At 41.6% G+C, this 20,139-nt stretch overlaps 1 protein-coding gene across 1 annotated transcript in view; it reads left to right on the forward strand.

Annotated features, from left to right (window-relative positions):
- Positions 1–20,139, forward strand: part of CASQ2 (calsequestrin 2) — a 97,784-nt gene that overhangs the window by 45,389 nt on the left and 32,256 nt on the right. Inside the window, exons 5-7 of the mRNA XM_021002531.2 lie at positions 2,054–2,127; positions 8,694–8,824; positions 16,459–16,504. Of these exons, the coding sequence (XP_020858190.1) occupies positions 2,054–2,127; positions 8,694–8,824; positions 16,459–16,504 (251 nt within the window). The remainder of the gene's footprint in view (positions 1–2,053; positions 2,128–8,693; positions 8,825–16,458; positions 16,505–20,139) is intronic.

The following is a 20,139-nucleotide window of genomic DNA, read 5'->3' on the forward strand; positions in this document are numbered from 1 at the left end:
ATTGCCTAACCAAAAAAAGATTTAAGCTAGTCTAAAAGGGTCTGAGTGGTCCAGGAGACAGAAGTGCCTTATATTCTTATCCTTTAATATAATTAGATTTGTCCTTGGTTCAATGAGGGCTTTGGAGCTCTGAACCAAACTGTTTTTCGTCATGAATGGATTGATAAATCCATATCTTTAGATTTAGTAAACCTGGGGTTGCTTCAGTGCCTTCCTCCATCCTACCTATCATTCCACTGATTTTCCACCTACCCATTCTCTCTCATCCAGCCTCCACCTTCTCCCACCTTCCCCATCCTCCCTCTCAATCACCACAACATACATCTTCTCATCTATCTATTTTTCTGAATGTGTGTCTGAGTGTGCTTATCTGTGTGTCTGAGTATACTATGTAAATTGTTTTCCTAATTTGATTCCTCTGTCCTCCAAGAGATTGTGCATAGAGAATCTCTCTCAGCAGCTATACTTTCTAGTGGAAAGCAGTAGACATACCAATTCTGAATGGACAAATTTTCTCTTAAGAAAAGTGGCTGTGCCTCAGTATACCACATATTTGTCACCTGAAATTTCTGACTGAAGTTTAGGGCCGTATAAAAGCTTAAAATGATTTCATTTCAAAATTCCCCATAAGGGATCAGGTCAAAGAAAGGGAAAAATCCAATGTTGGTGTTAAGGCAGGACAAAGAAAGAGAACAGACTAGAATCTTCCAAAAGCGGACAATAAACTCCAAAGGCTTAAGAAGGCTTTAATTACTACTATGTGGCCATTAATTATGGGCAGCTAGATAGCTCAATGAATAGAGTGGCTGGGCCTACGGTCGGGAAGATCTGAGTTCAAATTCAGCCTCAGATGCTTACTAGCTATGTGAACCTGGGCAAGTCACTTAACCTCTGTTTACCTTAATCTACTGGAAAAGGAAATGGCAAACCACTCCACTATCTTTGCCAAGACAGTATGGTTCACAGGATCGGGAAGAGTTGGACACAACTGAACAACAACAACAATGATCACTAATTAATTTGGCTTTATAGTAAGGTGAATTTTTCAGTCGTCATCCTGCTAACTACATCCCTCATAGAACCACAGATGTAACAGTCAGAGTTTGTATTTGAGGGATTTTTGTTGTAATCATTAAAATCTCTGTTTCTCTGTCCCAGCTCCTTTCTACTCCCTCTTTTCTACCTGCCTACCTTGTAGAAGAGTGATAAAGAGTCTTACTTTTCCCCAAGAAACTTCAAATGATTGGAACGCTCCATGAAGGCCTCATGAGTTTCATTTCTGACTTTGTATCCTCAGAACCTGGCACAAGGCCTGCCAGATAGTTGGCCTTTAGTAAATGCTGTTGATGGGTTGATTTAATCCAGGCCTGCACAACCTGAACCTCACCAAAGGATTTGGGCAGCCCACGGAAAATATAGAGAAAAACATCCTCTCCATTTTTTTGCAGGGTCACCCAAAATCCTTTGGCGTGCCCAAGGGCCACAGGTTGAGCAGGCCGATTTAATGCAATTGAAAATCATTATATACCTTTAAATAGTGATATACAAATATCCTCCTAGTATAGGAAAATAGAGCATATTATAGTATAGGATAGAAGATATCATCTTCTATGAAAAGGGTGGTGGTGGCAATACAGAGCTGACCTAAGAACCAGCGAGAACCAGGTTCAAGTCCTGATTCTGACTCATATTAGCTGTATTACCTTGGGCAGATCACTTTACTTCTCAAAGCCCCAGGAAACTCTAGAAAAATCTAAGTTGCAGAGAGAAAGCTGAGCTGTATTGATAGGATTTTCCTATATCAATGAAATCATAGATCTAGTTCCTTTCCCCCATGTAAATATTTTTGTTACTCTAAAATCAGATGTGAGCTCCTTGAGGAGAGAGACTATGTTTTCTGTTTTTATGCCTAGAAATAGTAGATGCTTAGTAAGTATTTGTTAAGAGAATTGTTGGTACTCTAATATCACCAAAACATTTTAAAAAAAAAGGAAAGAAGTTTCTGGAGCGTGGATATTAAAAATCCTTTTCCTTTCATCTTCACCCTCTTTAGATTACAAGGCATTTGAAGAAGCAGCTGAGCATTTCCAGCCCTACATCAAATTCTTTGCCACTTTTGATAAAGGGGTAAGTAGACATCTGTAAGGATGAAGCACTGAGCTATGAACTCTACCTTTCTCTACCTTTCCCTTCCCTTCCCTTCCCTTCCCTTCCTTCCCTTCCCTTCCCTTCCCTTCCCTTCCCTTCCCTTCCCTTCCCTTCCCAATTAGCCTTCAATCTTATTATCTATTTCCCAAGAAACCAGTCATGGGAAATAAGGGACAATTAAATTAAAGAGGGATATTAAAATGATTTACCTCAAGGAGTATCTAACCATCTGCTGCCATCACACTTTTAAGAAATAAAACACAGAAAGGATAAAAGGGTCCCTTTAAAGTGCAAAGTGCCCTTGGTCTAGAGGAACCCTAAATCCTAGGGAGTCCTAAGATTCCATTGGATCATCCCAAATGGTACCTGCCCTGAGCCTTCCAGAAGTGGCTGGGGTGAATTTCTGTTAGGAGAGCTTTCAAAGTAGGCACAGTGGTTCTGAGTATTCTATATTAGATTTCCCTGGACATAGGGAATAGAGAAGGAGTTGTCCTATTCTCCAGGATTTTCCCAGAACTTATTATAAGCCCAAGAAACTTTCTGGATTGTGTAACAACTGGTCCTCTTCCCAATCCCCACAAACATGGCAGGTGTTCCTACAGCAGGCAAAGGGAAAGGAATACTGCCCATGGAAACTTTGTGCTCAGCATAATTAGAAGTAGTTGGCAGCCAGAAGGCATTTTCGATGTCTCCCTATGTGCTCTTAGAATATCCTAAAGGATTAAAACACTGTCCTAGGAGGTTGTCCTCAATTTGGTGTAGAAGGCAGGACACAAACAACACCTGAGGACAATCGATAGGAAGGCCCAAAATACTGTGGGGTTAATCCCAGGAGCCTTCAGTAGCAGGTAAGTTTTTAGGTGGTTTTTGAAGGAGATAATGGATATGCATTTGTAGAAAGATGAAAGAGACTGGAGAGGGGAACAGTATGCACATGCATGAAGGCAGGAAACAGCAAGCAGTATATATGTGTATAGGAGTAAAAGGAAAGCAAATAGCCTAATTTGGCTATAGCTGAAGGATAATGTTAAGGAACAACAAATGATGAAGATGGAAAATTATGGATAGGAAGTAAATGGTGGCCCATCTGATGTCTTTACACTTTGTGTGTGTGTGTGTGTGTGTGTGTGTGTTTGTGTGTGTTTGTGAAATAGGTAACAAGATGGAAAGCTAAGAGTTGATTTTGAATCTTGAATACAAGAAAGAGTTTAGATTTTGTATGATTTAATTCAATTCTTCATCATCTGTGACAGCACGGTGATGGGTGTGGAGGATGCAAAGATGGAAGGCAACATGGCAGGCACCCTTTAAGGACTTACCATCTTTGAGAAAGGATAGAGCATGTACACACCCAAGGATGTATAAAAGAGAATACAATGGGGCAAAAAAGAGAAGAGATTTTATTTATTTATTTTGGCTAGGCAATGGGGTTAAGTGACTTGTCCAGAGTCACACAGCTAGTAAATGTCAAATATCTGAGGTTGGATTATGAACTCATGTCCTCCTGACTCCAGGGCTGGTGCTCTATCTGCTGCACCACCTAGCTGCCCCGAGAAAAGAGTTTTAAGAAAATACTTAAAGGGAGAGACAACTTTCACCTGGTGGTGGCAGCTGGAGGCAGAGTGCTGCTGGAGAACCTTCATAGAAGGTGTTGCACCTGAACTGAGCCTGGAAGGAAGAGTAGGTTGAGAGGAGTAGGGAGTCTATTCTGAACATAGGGAATAGCCTGTGTGAACTCATGAAGGCAGGAGAGGACAGGATAAGTTCTGAAAATAGGCATGAAGGATAAATTCTGGCAATAGGTAACAAGCTATTTTGGCTGGGGTGCAGAATATGTACTGGGAGTAGAATGAAATAAGGCTGGAAAGCCAGGCAAGTGCTCGATGATGCAGAGTTTGAATGTTATCCTATGGGCATTAGAGAGCCCTGACCAAAAGATTTTTGATCAGAGAAATAATAAGATCATATTTGAGGAAAATGACTTAGTTCTGGAAGAATTGGCAGCGAAAGGTAGTGGAAGCAGGAAGACAAGTTAGGATGGTTTCATGAGTGCCCCAAACAGTGACTTGATGAAAATGGTTTTTGAGAAAGTGAATGCCAACAGTGTGAATTAGAACACGGAAATATTAAAAACAAGATGACCCATTAGAAAGCTGTTGTAGCGATGAAAGAAAGGAAAGGACAAAGATATTGTAGAGGATGACTTAGCTGGAGGACTTTGTGACCCACTGAATAAAGGAGAATTCTGGAAAGAAGAAGGCTCCCAGCTAACAAAGCAAAGTTGATAAAGAAGGTCAATGTTGAGAAATCTTTACTTCTGAGCTCTGTGGGACATTACAAATTGCTCTAAGCTGGTTTCATTTTTCATCAATTGAAATGGTGCCTAAACAGACTCAGAGGGTATATAGGCTGACCATTTTTAGAATAAGCATTAGCATTACTGTCTGCCCTTGTGTGATCACCATATAAACGTCTTAGTGCTTTCCTCTCCTCTGGCAAAATCTGTCGCTACCATTAAAATAAATAAGTGGCTAAACTACTTAGTTATATGGTCACCAGAGGGCCTAGTCAGCTCTTAATATAGCATTCTCAAATAGTGTAATAACACTAAGGAGTCAGATCAGAGCTTTGCACAGAGCCCGGCTCACAGTAGACTCTCAATAAATATTTGTCAAAAGAATGAATGAGCTCCACTTCAGATAAAGAGTGAATTCAATCTCTCTGCATCCACGGGCAACAAGAAGCATGAAAGCAGGGACTTCCCAGGAGGGCATTTCCAGGGCTAGTGGAGGCAAGGGAAGCCTTGGAAAAACTTTCCTTGGGGAACCTAGAATTTATACATCATCTGGACCTTCTATCCAAACTTAAAATCCTGTTGGCCCGGGCATAAGTGCAGAGCACACACATGCCATACACACACATCCACCATCACTTCTGATTATATTTGAGACCACAATTTGGACTTCCTCTTGCTTCCAAGAAGCCCTGCTTGCAGATTCTCCTTGAATGATTGCTGCCTCATCCACTGACCACTCAGTGACAATCTGTGACTAGCCCTTCTTGGAGGAAGCCTGTCCAAATTGTGGGTCTTGAGGTGGGGGCCCAAGCCCTATGATGACAAGGATGATGCCCTATTCCTTTTTTTTCTCAAATTAAATTTTCTTTTTTTATTGTGAATTAACAGATACAAACATTTCGCTACACAAAGTTGAACAAAAATAGGCTTGTATAAGAAACTATAAACTTCTATGTATGTACTTTAATGTGCTATGTGTATGTTATATATACATTATACATAATGTATATTATATATATTCTTAAAGAAATATATATGTATATACACACACAGGCAGGATAGATCATATAGCTGGCAGGTATCACAGATGCTGTTAAATGGAACCCCCTCATTTTACAGATGAGGAGACTGAGGCCCAGTAAAGTTAAGAGGCTTGTCCAGTGTCACACAGTTAATAAGGGGTCTGAAGCAGGCTTCAAATCAAGTCTTTCTGAATCTAAATCTATCCACTGCCTCTCATTATAGGACCCAGGTTAAAAATCTGGCTCTGACCCAATGTGGGTCATTTTAGACAGTCACTTAACTTCCTGGGTCTCAGTTCCCTCATCCTTAAAATGAAAGGGTTGGGTTAGATAGCCTCTGAGATCTATATCTGTGGTGTCTATGAATACACACACATAAACACACACACACACACACACACACACATACATATATATTTAATTTAACAAGGAAGTGACAAAACTGTTCTTTTTATATGCCCCTCTGCATGTTTCTTCTTCCATGTATTTAATAAAATGTTTTATTAAAAATCTTTTTTTGAGTTTACCCATCATCACTACCTACCCACTAGCCTATCCCACTCCCACCCCCCAGGAGAAGTCCTGTGTCTTCATGAATACAGTAATAGCTTAAAGGAAGACACAGTATTAATTTCATTGGGAGCATCAATGAGAATATTGTCTCCGAGAGGGGGCAGATCCAAATTCCAAAGTGGAAAGAATCCAAGAACATTGTAGTTAAGTACTTTCCTCTGCTGCATTTTTCCCTCCTTTTCCCCTCCATAAGTGGTTACTTTTTCTACTATCTAGGCCATGATGTAACTGAATCCAGAAAGTCAGGGTCCAGTGTCAATATCCAGCCTGAGGCTGAAGGGTACTAGAGACAATCAGAGACAGAGAGAGAGAAAGATAGAGAAAGACAGAGAAGAGAGAAAGACACAAAGAGAAAGAGGGAAAGAGACAGACAGAAACAGAGAGACAGAGAAGGGGAGAGACAGAGACAGACAGACAGAGACAGAGGCAGAGGAGAGAGAGACAGACAGAGAGAAGACAAAAGACAATGTAGTATAGTTAGCCAACTGCTGGATTTGAACTCAGAAGGCGTGGGTTGAAATTCTGGCTCGTCTGTTTATTACCTGTACGACCTCCATGGTTACTTCAGCACCCTAAGCCTCGGTTTCTCATCTAGAAAGTGAGGGGGTTTGACCAGATGACCTCTGAGGCTTCTTCCAGCTCTAAATCTCGGAACCTATGAAGAGGTATACGGAGAAGGAACCCGGCTCCGGTCTGCTGCCCCTGCAAACAGACATGATAGTTCAATTTCCTTCCTTCACTTCTTTTCCCAGTTCTCTCTGCTTTATGCTTTTGAGACAAATAGGTTGCTTTGAACAAAAGGTACTGGGTGGAGGCTGGCAAAGTGCTTATTAAAAACAAAACAAACAAAACCAAACAGAAACAATTGATTCTACTGGCAGCTGGCAAGCCAGGAGTCCATCAAAACTGATGACAAAACGCTGGGATTTCCCAAGGTCTTTTGATTTGAGCTCCCTATAACACTCCCCACCCCTTATGTTACCAAATCCAATTGGTGTAGTGAATAGAGACCACCACGAGGGGGCAGGCAGCTGATCTGGGCATCTCCCCACTGTCACTCCTGGTTCAGGTATTTTCTTTCACACACCAGCACTGGGTGAAAGGAACCACTTGGGTTTTTCTTTAGAGCTTTTCACACTCTCAGCCTCTCCAGTCCCTTCACAAAGGAGGTGTCAGGTGTCCCAAGGGCAGGGACTCCTGAGGCAAACATGCCGGGGGGGGGGGGTTTGGGAGAGATGAAATGTCACCCAGGCCATTGGCTGGTCCCCCATGCTTTTCATCTGGGGCCAGGAGACATTCAGCTAACGATCTGGGTCATCAGGAGAGATGGCCAGAAGAGAGTGGAACTTGGCACCGTAAGACATAATTCTCCTGGCTGGCCCTCCCACTCAAATAGCTAGGAGGCTAGAGAGTTAGATCAGAGGAGGGATTCTTGGTTGATTACTGTTACCAAAGGCTTTTGTTTGAGTCCCAGGGAGCCTCCAGAGGCTAGGTCAATCACACACCCTCACATTCCAGAACATTGTTTTCAACTTTCTATTTTTTTTTTCTTTACTCCATCCTTCTCCAACGCCTTCTAAACAAAATGGCGGTAATAGTGAAAAATAAAATTAGGGTAGTAAGAAAAATAATAAATTACATTAATTTAACACTTTAAAATTTTCAAAGTGTTTGTGTGTGTGTGTGTGTGTGTGTGTGGAGAAGGGAGGAAGTCTAAGCCTGTGATTTCATTGACTTAGGAATTCTGGGTAAGGAAACTATACTAAAGTCAGATCAGCTACTGTTATATAACTTAAAGACTTAGAAAATGGGGAGGGGGGGCCTGACCAGGTCATATAACCAGTACATGTCAAAGGTAGGACTTGAACCTAGGTCTTCTTGACTCATTTGATTCTCATGACAACCTTCCAATGTAGGTATTACAAGAATTATTATCCCCATTTTACATTTAAGGAAACTGAGGCACAGAGCACTTAAATGACTTGACTATAACTACCTAGCTAGTACTGGTCTGAGGCAGGATTTGGACCTAGGTTTTCCTGCCTCCACCACCAGCATCTTATCTCCACACTATTTTACCTGTCCTGAAAATGTGATTAAATTCATCAAATTTTAATTCCAATTGCTCCTTGATTCCATATAATAATGACTGCTGATATCAATCTTACAAAGCATTTTGCATTTTTTATCCCATTTGATCCTCCTGGCTCAGAAATAGAGTGGATTGAAATCTCACCTCTGACATTTACCGTTTGTATGACCTTGGATAATTTGCTGAGGCCTCAGTTTCCTCTTTTAAATAATTAGAGGGTTTGACTAGATGATTTCTCAAGTTCCTTCTAGCTATCTATGAAAACAGGAGCTATCATTATCCTCATTTTATAAATGAGGAAACTGAGACTTAGAGAGGCTTGCCCACTTGCCTACAGTCACAAAGCCAGGTTTGAGAAGCCAAAAAGAAACAGAAAGCCTGCACCAGTCTGTCAGCTTTGCCTTTTTATATTCCCCTTCCTCCTTTCCCCTCCCCCTCCCTGCTGAGGTAACTTTAAAGAACACAGACCCTTCCCTCAAAGAGACAGCTCAGTCACTGCTGTGCACCAGTGCTCAGGGAAACCATTCTGACTCCAGCAGTTAATTTTTTCTCATTTCCACAGGTTGCAAAGAAGCTAACCCTAAAGATGAATGAGGTTGACTTCTATGAACCGTTCATGGATGAGCCCACTGCAATCCCAGACAAACCTTATACGGAGGAAGAGCTTGTGGAGTTTGTGAAGGAACACCAAAGGTATCTCACCACAGGTCATTCTTTGAGGTCCGGGGACCCCAAAGTCTTGGAAATGGGGTAGGGCTTTTCTGGTGTTAATGCCTCCTGGGCCTATACCACGAGTGGCCAAAAGTTTGGCAATTATCTTTTCAGGTTTGGTAGGTGCATATTTCCAGGTCACTGAGGGCCCTAGCTATACTGTGACATCCGATGTGGTAACCCCTTACAGGTAAAGTCAGAAACTCCCATAATGCCAGGCTGCTACAGGCAGGGTCAACCCCAGGCACATTTATGTTTGTGTTGAAGCTTGCACCTAGGTGGTACAATATATAGAGCACTGAACTTAGAGAGTCAGGGAAGATCTGAGCTCATAATCCAGGCTCAGACACTTACTACCTGTGTGACCCTGGGCAAGCAACTTAACCCCAATTGCATCAAAAAGAAAAAAAAGGTTGATGCGAAGACACTGTCTGCCCCAGACATGTTTTAAATTCCTTGCCCCAGTTGAAAATATTGCAAATTATGAGTCCCTCTCCACTTCTTTTGGTTCGTCTTCTCTTCTCTTTTTCGGGTTTTCCTCCCACAGTACCATTATACCACCTACCACTTAGATAACACCCTATGTCATAAGCAATTCCTAAAGCTCTCCTCCTCTTGAAAACTCCAATCAGCCTTTCCCCCTGGGCCCTAATAAGACCGTGCCTCTGCCGTCAGAGACCAAGAAGATGCTCTCAATGTCCCAAAGTACTACTGATCCTAAGAGAACAATTTGAAAGAGCCATGACAGTGCAGTCTTCTCACATTCTCCTAGGGGACAACTAACCTGATAAACAAATATGGTAGTGATTGTTCATGGGTTAGTATATTACTACTCTAAAGCACAGACTTTCATTTTAACAGGGATGCCCTGGAGAAAGAATGCCTTATCCCTAAATAATAACTCTCTAACGGTGGGAATTCTTTTTTTGCGTTTTTATTAGACATCTACATATGCCAATGTATTCCTCTCCTCCTCCCTCCCAGTGAGCATTTTTTAATAAAGGATTAAAAACTTGATTGGGGTGGGGAGGGTATAGGGAAAAGTTTGGCAAAACTAAACAGCATATCAAAGACAAAAACCAAAAACCAAGCCTGACTTTATATGCAGTTTTCCAAAGCCATAATCCCCCACCTCTTCGAAGAGAGAGGGAGGAGTCACTCACACTCTGGCAGACCTGCAGGGGAAAACTTGGTTAGGAAAGTCCCATGATGAATCAACAATTTCAGAGCCTCTAAGAAATAGTCCTTATTACTGAGCACTTGGACTGGGGGTGGGGAGTGTGACCTTTTCGGAAATGAATTTCACAGGGTGGAGAATACTGTGTGTTGTCATTTAGAATACCTTTGGGAGAAGGGACAAAAGTGGATCGTTGTTCTTCCAGCTACACAAATATAGACCACCAGGCAAATACCTGAATGCAGTCAAGAGGAATATTACCATGTTTCCAGGCTATAAATCAAGCACAATGACACAGTGGAAAAAGAACTGGATTTGATATCAGAAAACCTGGATCCAAATACTGGCTTTGCCATTATCTGTTTGATCTTGGGCAAATCACTCAACCCCTTTGGGCTTCTATTTCCTCAGCTATGAAAATCTGTCATATGAGGAAATCCAGGAACATGGCAGTGGGGGCAGGAGGAAAGCATGATGGAGAGCATCTGGGTGAAAGTCAATAGAGGGAGAAACAAAAAAATATTTTGTCATTGGGATATATACCATATGGACCACTTGGACAGAACGAGAAAATAGGTGAGGAGATGGGAAAACAGATCACAAGCCAGGCACAGACATGATATAGTAGTGTTTGGGGACTTCAGTTATCTGGACATCTGTTGGAAGTCTCTGCGAAAAGCAGAGCAAGTAGTAACTTCTTGACTTGCCTTGGTGTTAAATGTATCCTTCAAAAGGTGGAGGGACCAGCAATGGGAAATTCTGCTCTGTGTCTGATTCTCACTAACAGGGAGGAACTTGTTGAAGTGGAAATGATGAGAATACTGGGAGGAAGGGGTGACTCCCCTCTAGAGTTTGTGATACAAAAGGAGAGAAATTTGGGTATAATCAGACACATACCCCAGGTGTTGGAAAAGCTGTTTTCAAAGGATTCAGAGTAATGATAAGTAGATTTCTGGGGACTAAAAGTCTATAGAGGAAGTCAAAGACATGATCCAGGAATAGTGTGATCAGCAAAAAAGGAGGGTCAGTCATGTAATAAGGGCAGGGGAAAGGAGCGAACATTTATATAGCCCTTACTATGTGCCAGGCACTGTGCTGAGCGCTTTACAAAGATTATTTGATCCTCACAACAACAACCCTGGTAGGTAGATGCTGTTATTATTTCCCATTTTACAGTAGAAGAAACTGAAGCAAGTAGACATTACGTAACTTGCCCAGGGTCACACAGCTAATAAGCATCTGAGGCTGGATTTGAACTTGTCTTCCTGACTCTAGGTCTAGCACATTCTATCCACTGTGCCATCTAGCTGTCTCCAACCTAAAGCATGCCTGGAACAAGATATTCAGATAGACTAATCTATCCTTTCCTGTTCCTCTAATCTTGTTCCTAAACCTGTGTTGAAGCTATGCCTGCTTGGTGTAAGAAGAAGGTTTTCTTGAGCCAGAGACTCAGTTCAATTCCCTTGGATTCAGCAAACATTTAAATGTCTATTATGTGCAAGACATTATGCTGGGTGCTGGGGATGCAAAGATAAAAATGGAGTCAATTCAGAGTCATTCCCAATTCCGCTACGACCTATGTGGCCTTAGGAAAATCACTTAACTCCGTGGGACTTATTTTCTTTATCTTTATAGCTAGGGAGTTATAGATAATCTCTAAGTTTTCTTCCAGTTTTAAGTCCAGTTTAAGTCCGTGATCCCCATAACACAAGAAGCCTATTGTCCCTGAAAGGATAGGAGATATAGAAGGTAGGCAGTGAGAGAGGTGGGAGACTATGGGTGCTGAACATCACATACACTATCAGACTTCATTGATCTGCTAACTAGTTTGATTGAATGGTTTTTGTCTTTTCTATTTCTTTTGTATTCTTTGTTGTATTACAAGTTTCTCTAGGCAGCAAAGCAGAGGAAGGTTATATTAAAAAATAAAAGCAGTAGAACAACAAAGGATATCAGTTTTCTTCTGATGTTAGAATATATTTTAAAACATAGATTGTGATAGAGATAAGACCCATAAGAAAGTTTTTCAGAAACTATGAAGAATCTAGGGAAGGGGGAGGAATCAGAAGAAGATAGAGGCTGAGGGAGATTACTTCAACAGTCTGAGATGGAAACATTGTGGTCCAGACAAGGTGTTCAAATGAACGGAAGTAGGAGAAGCCAGGACAAGGTCAGGGAATAGCCTATAGTTCACTTTGACTGAAACACATGCAGAGGTGTTGAATGAAATAAGACTGGAAAGGTAAGTCAATGTAAGATTGCAGAGGGCCTTAGATGGAAGGCTAACAATTTCATATTAGAGCCTATGAACATGGAAAGCTACTGAAGATATTTGGAGGGAGGGCATGACTTCTTCAGATCTGTGAATTAGGAAGAATATTTTGGCAACATTAAGAAATACGGATTAGAGAGGAAGAGAGATTGGAGGCTATTATGTTAAACCATATGAGATTCAATGAGGCCCAGAAATGGCTAGGAGGGAGGGGATTGGAGAGGTGGTATCATGAGTGTGGAGGAAGATGGATAGAAATGAGAAAAACCAGAATTGATAGGGCTTAACAACTGATTTATTGGCTGGGGTGGGGGTGCGGTGAGGAATGAAAGAAAGTGAAAGCTCAAAGATGACTCAGGATTTGAACTTGGGTGACTAAGATAATGGTAGTACCTGATAGAGAGAATTGGAACGTCTCAACTTTTGGATATGTTAGATTTGAGAAGTCATTAGAAAATAACAGAGAAAATGTCCAGTAGGCAGTTGAAAATGTAGCATTGATGTTTACGGGAGAGAATGAAGCCGAAGATATAAATTTGGTTTTGGAGTTATTTGCTTAAACATGATAAATTAAGTCACAAGAGTGGATGAAACCCCCCCCCCAAAAAAAAAAGAATGTAGAGAGAGAAGAGAGCTGAGGATGGATTCTTAGGGTCATCTACACTTGGTGAATGGGAAAAAAATACTAAAGGGGAACAGTCAGAGATGTGGGAGTGGAGAGGGGGGCACAGAAGAGAGCTATGTCCCAGAAGCCAATGAAGGAAAGAGTGTCAAGGAGAGGGTGGTCAACAGCATCAAATTCGAGTCAGGGAGGGAAGAAGAATCAAGAAATGAACACTGGATTTGGCATTTAGGAGATCATTCATTGTTGACCGAGAAGAGAATGTTTTCAAGGTGGGGGGGGAGGGGATGGAAGCCAGACTGTAGGGAGCTGAGGAGTGAGTGGGTGCTAAAGTAGAGACAGAATCTAAACCACTGTAGTTAGAGGTTTAGAAGTCTAGCAGTAAAGAAAAGGGGAGAGATAAGGAAATCATTTCTCTGGATGGTTGAGATTTTATCCTTCTGTCAGCATCAGTGAAGGAAGAAACAGATAAGGGAAGACTAAAGAAATGATAGAGGAAATAATCAATGCAGCAGACTCACGCCATAGCCTAGAGAGGGCACCATGGAGGGCCCTGTCGGAGAAGATAGCATTGGCAAGGAGGACCACCTCACTTGCTGAGACTGAAGGAGGACAATAATAGAAGGGAAGAGATGGAGAAGTTTTGAGGCATAGAGGGAGATGTGGAAGATGGTGATGGATGCCTTCAGTCCTCTCAGTAAAACAAAGTTCTCCAGCGAGGGAGTAAGGGTGCATGCAGCTGGGGGGAAATAAGAGAAATTTTGGAACAGTTGCCTTGGAGAATCCTTTCTCAGATACTCACTGTGTGATCCTAGGCATCCTACTTAAACCTCTGTCTGCCTCAGTTTCCTCTTCTGTAAAAATGGGGATAATTATAGCACTTACCCCCTAGGATTATTCCAAGGATAAGATGAGATAATATTTATAAAGTAATGTGCACACCATAATGTGTCATATAAAGGCAAGCTATTATTAGTAGTATAGGGAACCAATCAGAGATAAATGTAACTATTTCCAGCAGCAGTAAGGACCCAGTTGAAGCGTAGCATGAATTCTATAGTTTAATGACTTCCTCTAGAAGTATTAGGAGTTCAAGCATATGTGCACAGAAGGGGGATGGTAGAGGACAGTGTGGATATATCAGGGTTGGAGATTAAAATTGCAGGAACAAGAGATGGGGTACCTCAAGTGTGTCCCAAGGTGCCTCAAGCTGGGTAGCTCCTCATTGGATAACTCCGAGTAGACAGTGGATGAGCACTTCTCAGGTGTGTTATAGTCAGTATCGATTTCATTTGTGGTGAATTAGATGGCCTCTGAAGTCCCTTCCAACTATCAAATTCTAAGATTCTAAGAGTCTAAGTACAAAAAAAGAGAATTCTCAAGTGGGAGCCAGTGAACTGGTAAGATGATTTTCTAGTGGGACTATGAGGGGAGGATTGTGAGTCCCAAAAAAGATCGGTAGGCTCAGGGGATAATATTTAGGACTCCAGATCCAAAGCTCTATCCACAAAGGACCAGGGTCATGATGAAGGTAAAGAGAATGTTCAGGAGGGAGGCAGGAGAGTAGAAGTTGGGGAATGTGGAAGGATACATCATTGTCATCAGATAGCGCAATTTGATGGTTCTGTATTCAACTACATTAAGTTCAATAAGCAATTATTAAGCTAGAAAGGAGAGCAGTACAAGATGACAACTGATTGGATATGGAGTGAGAGGGGGTCGGGAGGGGCAAGAAGAATAAAATGGTAACTCTAAGATTGTGAACCTGGAAGATTAAAAACCTTACAGAGGCCCCAAAGGAGTAGGGAAGTTAAGAAGAGCAGTAGGCTGTGGCCCGGGTGGGAGTGGGGGTGAGAGGAAGAAGAAAATGATGAGTTCCATTTTAGATATCTTGAGTTTGAGATGCCTATGGGGCATTCAAGCCTCGCAGTTAGAATATTTCGAGATGATGGTGAGCCCTGAAATGAGACAACACCTATGTGGGGGGGGGGGGCGGGGGGTGGAGATGGAAGTTGAGGAGCTGTGTGATTTGGGGCTGCCAAGACATTGGAAGGGTCATTTATGAGAATATGGAAGTCATCGAGGTAATGAAAGTCCAGAGCTGGGGAGAGAGGGAGAGGAAAATCAAAGTAATTGAAGAAATAGGGGTGTGACCTAGAGGCAGGGGGGTGCCAGAGACTGCTTGAACTGGCTTGCCAGGGCCGATTGTTAAATTTTCAGTGTAAGGATTTATATCTCAGAAAGCAACTAACTACGAATACAAACCAGGGCTTGATTTATTTTTTTTAATTGTCTACACTTAAGAAAATGGTGAAGAAAATGTTTTATGTGTTATGTGTCATTTAAGAAAGCTAGTTGTTAAACATTTAGCAGCCCATCTGCCTAGAGTGGATGGATGAATGATGGATAGATGAATGAATGAATTAAAAAGCATTGATGAAGTATTTACTTGCAAAGCACTGTACTAACCACACAAATACACGTATGATACAAATACAAATAAAAAAAATAAATACAAATTTTAGAAAAGCAAAATAATCGCCATTTTCAAGAAGTTCACATGCTAATAGGGACAACAACATATGTAGCAGATTTCAATTGCAAGTCAATGGAAAGACTCCATGGTCCTTAGGGTGCTACAATAAAGCAGATGATAATGAATCTTCTTTAATGATATTTCCATTAAAATATTAGTTTCTAATGTTTAAGCGTTTGACAGTACAAAGGCTCTGCCATTTTGCTCTCTTGGAGACAGGGCCAGGAATTGCTACTCGATCTGCGCCTGTGATTTCATCAATGGGTAGAATTCCTAGTAAGAGACTTCCCTTCATAGATGTAGGTCTTCAGCATCTTTGTCAGAATAGAAAGTCAGAATGACGTAAAAGATAAAGCGTTGGATTGAAGTGAGGAAGAGCGGAGTTTGAATCCCACCCCTGACACTTACGAGTTGTGCGGCCATGGGCAATCTCTCAATAAGTCTGGACTTCACTTTCCTCATTCATAAAATGTGGGTAATAATACCTAGAGCAACTAAATAAAAGGATGGTTTTGAAACCAAATGAAATAATATTTGGAAAATGCTTTGCTAACTTTGAAACCTCATCCTATATGTTTATTGCTGCTGTTAAAAATGCCAGCAACAAGGATCTGTTAAAGATAATATAATCAGTGCAAACTTTAAAGATGAAGAGGTTGTTGAGCTACGGAGGTATGGGCAAGCATCTTGATCTGTTCCAATACATGTAAAATTCTTTATGATCTGTGGGTGGAAACACCCTCTGGAAGGAGGTGGGAGTGGGGAGAAGTCTTAAGTTAAAGCTGGAGGGCCTGAGTGTATACAGGTAGAGTTCCTTGCATGGTGTGCGTCAGCTCATCTCCTTTGTATCATGTTGGAAGGAGCAGATGGGAGGGGGGCTTCCCTTACCCTTTGGGTCCTTGGAGTTGAAACCTCTTGTTGCTATATACTGCTCCTAAGCATGTCGATGGGATGAGGCTGCCATGTTGGACATAGGAGCTCTGACTAAAATATTTTTCTTTCCCTGCAGACCCACGCTACGCAGGCTGCGTCCGAAAGATATGTTTGAAACCTGGGTAAGGAAATGGAAAACCCATAATGCTTGTTAGCAATGGGCATGGCCACTAAAGAGAAGAGCCGTTTAACTTCAGATTCCAATCACCCGCCTCTCGCTACCCATATTACAGCAAGAGTACTGAATGTGGACTCAGAGGACCTGGCTTCTAATCCCGTTCTGCTACTTACTGCATAAATGAAAAGAGGCCTTAGAAATCATAGCCCAATCCCCATGATAGAAATGAAGAACTAAGGCCCAGGGAGGTTAATGTGCCTTGTCAAAGTCCATGCTGTAAACCTTTCCAGGCATTCAGAAACTGTAAGATAAGAGGATTGGATGGGGTGATCTTATGGTTTCCATCAACTGCATGATCCTATGAACAGCTAAACAAATATCTCTGTTTGGAGGACTCAATAACTTTCAGGATCCAAGCTAAGTGGCATTTGGCACTCAGCTAATTTAAGGTAAGGGCAGCTAGGTGGTGCAGTGGATAGAGCTCTGGGCCTGGAGTCAGGAAGATCTGAGTTCAAATCCATCCTCAGATACTTAATAGCTGTGTGACCCTAGACAAGTCATTTAACTTTATTTGCCCCAATTCCTCATCTGTAAAATAAGCTGGAGAAGGAAATGGTGAAAGCATTGCAGCATCTTTGCCAAGAGAACACCTAGTGGGGTCACAAAGAGTCAGACACGACTGGCAAAATGGCTGAATAACTGACTTAAGGTAGTTGGACTTACTAGGTTTCACAAAATAGTTCCGTCTCTTCATCCATTTTCCAAAGTTTCTGGTGTGCTCTGTGCTTGCATCAAGTTAATGTGGTTGGATTTGTAATTGTCTGGAACTTTGCTATAATATTGTTATGCAGGTCCTAGAAGTCTATGCCATAGGATGGTGCTTTAAGTGAAACACTGCTGGGAAGAGGACGTTATAATCCACTCAGTAATTAAGTCCCTTGGATGGGACCCTTGATGGTCCTACTTTATACTGAATTCCATTCTTACGAGGATTTATCACCCCTACTAGATTGGAAACTCCTTGTGGGCAGGAACCATGCTTCATTTATCCTTGTTTATCCAACCCAATGCCTATCATGGCGCATTGCACATATTAGGCATTTTATAGTAAGGTACCACTGTCATTATTTTGAAAAAGTTGTTTGCCGCCATTTTGCTCTCTTGGAGAGGGGGGCAGGGATTGCTACTTGATCTGTGCCTGTGATTTCATCCATGGGTGAAATTATTTAGTATGAGACCTCCCTTCATTGATTTGTATCAGCAACTCCTCATCAATTTATAGTTTTAGGGAGTTGCTTAGGCAAACTGAGAGGCTAAGTGATTTGCCCAAGTTCACACAGCTAGGAGGAAACTCTGTATACTTATACAGTATGTATCAGATGCAAAACCTGAACCCAGGTTTTCTGATTCCAAGGCTAGCCCACCATCCACTATGGCGTATTACCTCTTTGCTCTAGATGAAGATTCAGATCGACTGGTTTCCTTGTTTGTTTGTTTTTTCCTTTAAGCGTGGTCCATTTTTAATCAATCATTCATTTAATATATATTTTTGAACCCCTGCTACCCGGAATGTAAACGATAGCTGAGATAATACAAAATATTGGACAGTTTCCTATTTCTTTCCTCAAGCATACAACAGTGTATATGCCCATAGGCAGAGAAGCAATATCACCCCACATTTCACTGTTATGATTATCCCCATCACCATCCCCTTGAAACGTCTCTTCAGAGGCCCCACTGGGGACCTTTTGGAGACATTCATATGAGGAGAAGGAACACTGATGGATTTCACTGTCAGCCTTACCCTTCACATTTCACTTTATCCTGATCTGAAGCACAGGGAGTTGGTTCCACCTGGGCTTGAAGTAAGGAAAAAGAAGAGCTGCACAGTGCTAACCCATGGCTCATCTACAACTACTTTTATTTTGGATAGGATATGTTTGAGAAATACGTTATATGAATGAATGAATGAGCATTTTTTTTTTTTTGCTTTTTGGTGAGGCAGTTGGGGTTGGGTTATACAGGTAGGAAGTGTCAAGTTTCTGAGGCCAGATTTGAACTCAGGAATCAATGAGCATTTTTAAATATTATGTACCAGACACATAGTAAGTTACAAATACAACAGAGCTATCCCTTGCCCTCAAGGAGCTTACATTCTAATAGGAAGAGATCACACAGTTAGGGTGGCTCAGGGCCAAAGGAAGATGTCTAGAAAGTGTAGCACAATTCAAGCCACCAAGAGACCATCCATGGTTCCCCTTCCCTACCCTGTCCACAGTAGATTCTTTTTTTTTTTTTAGTTTTTAGGCAATTGGGGTTAAGTGACTTGCCCAGGGTCACACAGCTAGTGAGTGTCAAGTGTTTGGTCTGAGGCCGGATTTGAACTCAGGTCCTCCTGACTTCAGGGCCAGTGCTTTATCCACTGTGCAACCTAGCTGTCCCTGTCCACAGTAGATTCTTAATAAATGTTTGTTGAATTGAATTGAACTAAACCCCATGTACTGGGACCCTAAGGTGGAGGTCCAAAGGCATAAAAGACCTGGCCTCCTATCTTGGACACTTACTAGAGGAAGTGGGTAGCCAGGAAAGTAACAAGTCAGATAAGTCTGACCTGTTTCCTCATCTGAAAAATGGGCATAATGTTACCTTCAGTACTTTCCTCATAGGATTTTCACGAGGTCTTTGTGTGAGCAGCAGAGGATATAATGGCTGAGAAGTAGTTTTCAAGCCTTAAATTGTTATATGGATTGCTCATTTTATTATATTTTTATATTGTATTCTATGTTAAATTGGTTATTTTGTTACCTAAAACAAAAGAAGTGTGTATGTTTGATCAAGATGGCACCTTAGAGAGTCTCATATGATGAGCAAATGTATGCATTGTAAATGCCCAATCTTGGGCAGATCGACTAGTGACTAACACCACAAAGTTGGATCTTGAACACACTATTTCAATGACAAATATCAGCAGACATTCACACAGCACTTTGCAGTTTGTAAAGCACTTTACAGTCTCACAATGATCCTGTGAAGAAGGGACTATAGAGACCATTGACCTTGTTTTTCAGAGGAGAAAGTTGAGTTTCAGGCAGCTAGGTGGTACAAGGGATCGAGTCCCAGATTCAGAGTCAGGAAGATTCATCTTCCTGAGTTCAAATCTGGCCTCAGACGCTTAGCTGTGTGACCCTGGTCAAGTCACTTAACCCTGTTTGCCTCAGTTTCCTCATCGGTAAGATGACCTGGAGAAGGAAATGGCAAAACACTCCAATATCTTTGCCGAGAAAACCTTATGTGGGGTCACAAAGAGTCAGACATGTAGAACAACAACTGAACAAAAAGTTGAGGCTCAGAAAATTGCCCAGGACCACACAGCTGGTGATAGCAAAAGTGGAATGTGAATCCAAATCTACCTGTCTCCAAGTCCAGCTCTCTATGAATGAAAAAGTATTCATCAAGCCCTGTGTGTCAGGCACTGTGCTAAGCGCTGGGAATACAATACGAAGGCACAGTCCCTGTCTTCAAAGAGCTTGCATTCTATTAGGGGAAAACAAGTCTGCCAGGCTATATCTGGAAAAAACAAACAAAAAATTTAAAGCTATATTGGAATAATCCAGACTTATTTTTCAATTAAAAATGCAT

The sequence above is a fragment of the Phascolarctos cinereus genome, unplaced genomic scaffold, assembly GCF_003287225.1.
Source record: "Phascolarctos cinereus isolate Bilbo 61053 unplaced genomic scaffold, phaCin_HiC Scaffold_5;HRSCAF=322, whole genome shotgun sequence".
In the NCBI taxonomy this organism is placed as follows: domain Eukaryota; kingdom Metazoa; phylum Chordata; class Mammalia; order Diprotodontia; family Phascolarctidae; genus Phascolarctos; species Phascolarctos cinereus.